This window comes from Salvelinus alpinus, chromosome 5 (assembly GCF_045679555.1).
Source record: "Salvelinus alpinus chromosome 5, SLU_Salpinus.1, whole genome shotgun sequence".
NCBI classification, from domain to species: Eukaryota; Metazoa; Chordata; class Actinopteri; order Salmoniformes; family Salmonidae; genus Salvelinus; species Salvelinus alpinus.
In genome coordinates, this window is record NC_092090.1 from 94,671,932 (window position 1) to 94,679,041 (window position 7,110).

General features: G+C 40.8%; 1 protein-coding gene across 2 annotated transcripts in view; it reads right to left on the bottom strand.

The window, feature by feature from the left end:
- Positions 1 to 5,094, bottom strand: part of spef2 (sperm flagellar 2) — a 46,207-nt gene extending 41,113 nt beyond the window's left edge. For both annotated transcript variants that reach the window (XM_071404255.1, XM_071404253.1), the window contains exons 1-5: positions 4,887 to 5,094; positions 4,206 to 4,308; positions 3,868 to 4,120; positions 3,122 to 3,292; positions 144 to 284 (exon numbers count right to left, since the gene is read on the bottom strand). In XM_071404255.1, the coding sequence (XP_071260356.1) occupies positions 144 to 284; positions 3,122 to 3,292; positions 3,868 to 4,120; positions 4,206 to 4,308; positions 4,887 to 4,944 (726 nt within the window). In that variant the 5' untranslated portion in view covers positions 4,945 to 5,094. The remainder of the gene's footprint in view (positions 1 to 143; positions 285 to 3,121; positions 3,293 to 3,867; positions 4,121 to 4,205; positions 4,309 to 4,886) is intronic.
- Positions 5,095 to 7,110: the final 2,016 nt, after the last annotated feature.

Sequence of the window (7,110 nt, forward strand, 5' to 3'; positions counted from 1 at the left end):
GTAGCTAGGGGAAACTTCACCCTGGAGTGTATAATACGTTATATTATCTGTCCCGTCTACTGTCATGTATCCTCTCATTGCCTTACACTCCAAACCCTTTTTACATAGCCTGACACTTTACAATATAGACATTCTTCTTTCACCTGAGCCTCCTGCTTCTTCCGGTTCTGTTGTTGTTTTTCCATGGCCTTCAATGTCCGGTTGGGCGGGGGTTTGGGAATTTGGATGATGGCGGTCTGAATTCGAGTCATTATCTCATGCTGCTTTCTGCGTGCATGTCGGTGCTGCAAAGACAATATTATGTCAATGTAGTTAATATGCATACTAGCTAGGCATCCACATTGAGTAGCTAAACGTCTCACATCATTCATTCATTCACTTCACTATATGTATGTGACCAGAGCCGTTCAGTATGCAGTAAGCACTGTTTGACATTGGACAGGAGCAGCTTTTCCTTCAGTCTTTTCAATGTCCACAACAACCCCACAATGCAACAATGGAAGTCTGTGATTGACCAGACCAAAAAGGTTGGCGCTAACCCTGCTCCGGAGCAGGGCCAGGTAGCCCTGGCCTAAGTTTTGTGCTGTCCCACTGTGCAAATGTGAACATTAGCTTAGCTCTGGGCTACAATCTCTCTTAGCCCAGGGCTAAGGAGGCTGTTAGGGATGGAGCAATAATGTATATAAACCCTGGATTGCTGATGCTATGTATTGGCCATTGAGAGGCTTTGAATCCACCGGTCGGCCATATTGGCAATCCCCAGTAGGAGCAGTCCTCCATAGAAATTAATGTAATTCTACAATGTTTCAGTATTATTATATGTATTATTATACAGTGGCTTGCGAACGCCTTACAACCTGGAATTAAAATAGATTTTTTCTGGGGTTTGTTGTATCATTTGATTTACACAACATGCCTACCACTTTGAAGATGCAAAATATTTTTTATTGTGAAACAAACAAGAAATAGGACCAAAAAAAAAGAAAACTTGACCGTGCATAACTATTCACCCCCCCAAAGTCAATACTTTGTAGAGCCACCTGTTGCAGAAATTACAGCTGCAAGTCTCTTGGTGTTTGTCTCTATAAGCTTGGCACATCTAGCCACTTGGATTTTTGCCCATTCTTCAAGGTAAAACTGCTCCAGCTCCTTCAAGATGGATGGGTTCCGCTGGTGTACAGCAATCTTTAAGTCATACCACAGATTCTCAATTGGATTGAGGTCTGGGCTTTGACTAGGCCATTCCAATACATTTAAATGTTTCCCCTTAAACCATTCAAGTGTTGCTTTAGCAATATGCTTAGGGTCATTGTCCTGCTGGAAGGTGAACCTCCGTCCCAGTCTCAAATCTCTGGTAGACTGAAACAGGTTTCCCTCAAGAATTTCCTTGTATTTAGCAGCATCCACCATTCCTTCAATTCTGACCAGTGTCCCTGTCCCTGCCGGTGTGAAACGTCCCCACAGCATGATGCTGCCACCACCATGCTTCACTGTGGGGATGGTGTTCTCAGGGTGATGAGAGGTGTTGGGTTTGCGTCAGACATAGTGTTTTCCTTGATGGCCAAAAAGCTCAATTTTAGTCTCATCTGACCAGAGTACCTTCTTCCATATGTTTGGGGAATCTCCCACAACACCAAACGTGTTTGCTTATTTTTTTCTTTAAGCATTGGCTTTTTTCTGGCCACTCTTTCGTAAAGCCCAGCTCTGCGGACTGTATGGCTTAAAGTGGTCCTATGGACAGATACTCCAGTCTACGCTGTGGAGTTTTGCAGCACCTTCAGGGTTATCTTGGTCTCTTTGTTGCCTCTCTGATTAATGCCCTCCTTGCCTGGTCCCTGAGTTTTGGTGGGCGGCCCTCTCTTGGCAGGTTTGTTGTGGTGCCATATTCTTTCTATTTTTTAATAATGGATTTTATGGTGCTCCGTGGGATGTTCAAAGTTTCTGTATTTTTTTTATAACCCAAACCTGATCTGTACTTCTCCACAACTTTGTCCCTGACCTGTTTGGAGAGCTCCTTAGTCTTCGTAGTGCCCCTTGCTTAGTGGTGTTGCAGACTCTGGGGCCTTTCAGAACAGGTGTATATTTACTGAGATCATGTGACAGGTCATGTGACACTTGGATTGAACACAGGTGAACTTTATTTAACTAATTATGTAATTTATGAAGGTTATTGGTTGCACCAGATCTTATTTAGGAGCTTCATAGCAAAGAGGGGAATACATATGCACGCACCACTTTTCTGTTTTTAATTTAAAAAAAATATTAAGTTATTTTAAGTTATTTTTTTCATTTCACTTCACCAATTTGGACTATTTTGTGTATGTCCATTACATGAAATCCAAATAAAAATCTATTTAAATTACAGGTTGTAATGCAACAAAATAGGAAAAACGCCAAGGGGGTGAATACTTTTGCAAGGCACTGTATGTGTTATATTTGAGTATTTTGTTGTTAGTGGGGCAGTAACATTAGCAGGCTCTAAAAAAAAATACTTGAAGGATTAAAAAAAATATATATATTTTCATTTTTATGTTTAGCTCACATAATATAATGTAAAAGTATGCATTAAGGTGTCTGTAATAGAATAAAAGTGTCAAAAACAAATGTAGACATTAATAAATGCATTTCTATAGCTTCCCAAACCTTTTTTAAAAACGATGGAGGAGTACCAAGATGGCTGCGCTATAATACAGCGCGCCGTCAACCTGGGTTTATACACATCACTGGTTAGGAGGCTGTTAGGATTAGGGTTAGGAGGCTGTTAGCCCAGGGCTAAGGAGGCTGTTAGCCCAGGGTTAGGAGGCTGTTAGCCCAGGGTTAGGAGGCTGTTAGCCCAGGGTTAGGAGGCTGTTAGCCCAGGGCTAACGAGGCTGTTAGGATTAGGAGGCTGTTAGCCCAGGACTAAGGAGGCTGTTAGCCCAGGGCTAACGAGGCTGTTAGGATTAGCGTTAGGAGGCTGTTATCCCAGGGCTAAGGAGGCTGTTAGGATTAGGGCTAACGAGGCTGTTAGGATTAGGGTTAGGAGGCTATTAGCCCAGGGCTAACGAGGCTGTTAGGATTAGGGTTAGGAGGCTGTTAGCCCAGGGCTAAATGTAGTGTGAACATGGATTCTTTCTGATACCTTTTCAATGTCCTGGAGTCTCATCTCTTCCTGCACTTTCTGCCGTCTCTGCTCCTCCACAAAGTGGGCCATGACAGACTTGTCATATATCTCTCGACCTTTGATTTCGTACCTCAGAGCGATTTTTTGGAGTTTCAGATCAGCCTCTCTCTTGACGACTGTCCTCAGGCGCTGGGATAATAAAGACAGATACAATTTTTAAAAATAAAAAACGTATTCTTATTGGTCAAAGGAGAGATTGTGGAAAATATAGACAGTATCTGTCACAAAGGCAGTGGGTCAGATTCAAAGCCACGTCGACACTGGCAAACGTGTACTGTAGGCAAACCTGGTCACAGGCTTGGATAACGCTGGAGGCCCCTTCGTTCTCCACAGAGTTGGGTAAAGCGGCTCTTAGTTTTCAAATCAAATCACATTTCTTTGCACCCTTTATGTGGAACAACTCACAGAGATCTCTGAAATTAGATGTTCTGGTCATCCTTGGTCAGTTCAGAAAAATAATTAGAGACCTCTATGTTGATAAATGTGTCTGTTTTTCTGAATGTTTTGTAATTTTGTATATTGTATATATGTTTCATGTATTGATGCAGGGCTAATCTGAAAAAGAGACCCTAGTCTCAGTATAACTCAATATAACCCTGTCAAAACAAAGGTTTAATTACAAAAATGACAACGCTAGACCACCCAGGCGACAACAAACAAATGAAGCAGACGTGAGGGGGTTGAGGGAGCCTTATTCCACTTACCTCAGAGTAGATGTCATTCTCAACACGGTGGAGGCAAGCTGTGGCAGCTGGCTGCATAGCCTCCATAGCTGTGCCCGTCAGGCCGGCTTTCCTCTTCTTCTGCAGCAGTATGAAGAGCTGATAAAGCAACCGTGTGGCAGCACCGTGCTGCTCCCGCATCACTGCTTGGGCCATGCTCAGGTCCAAGGAAACTCCGAGCAGTTGCAATGTGGGTTCCATGAGTGTGAAGTTATTCAGCTTTGAGTTTGCAGTGCTAGGAGAGACACATGTTTTGTAACCTAGGCAAAATAAGATATTGGAACATTGTTGATTAAAGAAATATCAACTGATTAACTTACTTGCTCTTTAAGAACAGGTCAAAATCCCCCTGCAGTTGATATTTATGCAGGACCTCTCCAATAAGATAGCCATTTGCAAAATCCTTAGAGATGGACCTGGGGTCTGCAAAAAGACAAGAGTGTAGCATTTAGGACCACCCTAGGCAATAGGCATCTAGGCTACCAACAACTGGAACTCCTATAGCTACACTTGATTTTGAGATGAGCAGGGAAAAAAGCTAACCAACAAACTAGCTTATTAAAGTCACATATTGCAATGTCAATACCCTGCGTTAAGTATTACATTGTTTACTAACAAAAGAGTAAAATAAACTTATATTTGTGGTTTTGGTGGGGTAAGACTGTTGAACTATGCTCACGAGGCATTTCTTAGTTATATTCTTCAAGAATCAATGACTATATATAATTCATTTAAAAGTACGTTTATCCCGGATTTCCCTTTTAATTCATCACTATTGAACAGCAGGAAATATTGCAGACTAACGTTATGGCTTTAATTCTGTTTTTTTGTTGCTAACTATAAATACTACACAATACAATACCCAAAACGTACAATGCAAACCACAAGTTGGACTCATTGCATCAAAATATAATTGTCTACAGGCTGGCTAGGTAAGTTGTTAAGTTTAAAGTTAATACATTACCTAGCTACAGTAGCTAACGTTAGCTGTTCACACTTACCAACGGTTTTTGATAGCCGGACCTCTACGTTTAGCCACCTGCATAATATATCCGACATTTTAACGTTTTCGTTATTGTTGTGTAGCTAAATATTATAATTATTAAACTACATGATAGCTCTTAACTTGTTCTGGCTAGCTAGGGGGGAAATTGACAACAACCACAAGGTGTGCCGTTGCCATAGCGATATACCAACTAAAAGTGGGGTTTGGGGAAAGCAAGTAGGACCTGCCTCTCTTGTGGGTTGTGCTTGTGACTGAATCAGCAGCTCCTTGAGTAATCATTGTTTCGTTCACAAAAAATAGCCTGCCAAAGCTGCCCTGTAGTGATTGATTGCACCAATAGCAATATGTAGCCATGCATGTAACATACAGGCAAACATTTGCAAAAGGAAGCCAATAAAATGTATAAATTCACAGGTAGAAACGGTGACCTTTGATACATACCTCAGTGTTTCACCCAATTGTACCTTTATGAAATACAATATATATGTCTGAGTTTCTTGTGGTAAAATAATTGACAGTAAGAGAGGTTTACATTTCTTTATTGCCTTAAAAACAGGTTACATTGCAGTGTTAGCACTTAGCAGTGTTTACAAGTAGTGTTCTAATTTTGTTCAGTTGATAATCTTCCTGAAGAAATGTTCAATAAACCAAGGCTGCTTCCCAAAATGGGACCCTATAGAGTACCACATTGAGTCATAATACCTAGCGGTCAAAACAGGGAAATGGTTCCAAACATTTTTTACACCATTCATTTTTCCCATCGTAGATTTTTAGAAACACTTAAAATAAGGGCTGTGTTTCATGTAGGCTTACCCTTGTGTGATGTTTTGGTAACTGTGTAAATCTCTTTAGGACAAGGTGACTTTTATCAATATAGTCACCCACCCAAAATGAAATGCTAATTAGATGCTAATGTGGCTATCTACAAATGCCATGATGATCTGGACGAGACTGCCGAATCGAGGCAAAGGTAAGAATCGCTGGATTAATCTAATGTTACCTAAATGTAGTAATGAATAAATTGGCTACATTTCTTTAAATGTTAAATTCTGTGAACTGTCTTGTGCAAGTTTTATGGGTATTATGAAACCTCCACTGTGTGTCTCTATCCCTATGTAGAGCAGTGCACTATATAGTGAATTGGGTACCATTTGGGGCATAACCAAACCAAGCATTTTCAGTGTTAAGAATAAGAGCTGCATCATTTTCTGAAAGACATGAGTCAAGCACAATGTCATTATTAGTGTTTACATATTAAGTAGTATATAGTATGTATATATCTTAATTATTTTGATGTTGAAGGAAATTCCACTCTAAAATGGTTAATAGCTTATACAACATGCACAAACTTACAGGCAAAACAAGAAGCCATGAGCCATTAGCAGACATCACGATTCCTATCACTATAAATCCCTACAACACAACCCAAGCAAGCTGAAGCTGTCAGTAATTCCATTACAAGGACTGTTTGGACAAATACATATCTTACATCAGAGTGAGTGATATGGCTTCATTCAAACCCTGTAACATAACAGACCTAACAAGATGGATACATTGTCTGTTGACCCCCCCCCCCACAAGAAACCTAGACTTCTAGAACTCCAGAACAGAGTCGTGGTGAGACAGAGAAGATAGGAAATACACAATTTACGATATATAAAAAGAAAAATAACTAACTTCCGAGCAAGAGGAAAAGTCCAGAGTTAAACAAAATCAACAAAATGTTAACGCATAGCATTAGGTTAGTCTCTACCACTCTGAAGACAACTTCAGAGGAGCGTGTCTATTAAAACCATTTATTATGGTTAATCTATTAACCTTCCACATATGTCACAGTAGTACTCAAAGCTTTGTTGCTGGAGGTGCTCAGAAAATGGAAGAGTGACATCATGCCAAGCTCCTTGTCAATGGAGCTGTCAAGTGCATAAACAGATCTGGGACCAGGCTACGACAAGATATCAATGTTCGCTGGAAAGTTTGACACCAGCTCCCAGATTGTCCTGTATTCTCTGACAACAACCCAGGAAATACTATACTATAAGGCCCCAGGGGGTGTGGTATATAGCTAATGTACCACGGCTAAGGGCTGTTCTTTTCACAACGCAACGAGGAGTGCCTGGACACAGCCCTTAGCCGTGGTATATTGGCCATATACCACAAACCTCCGAGCTGCCTTATTGCTATTATAAACTGGTTACCAACGTAATTAGAGCAGTTAA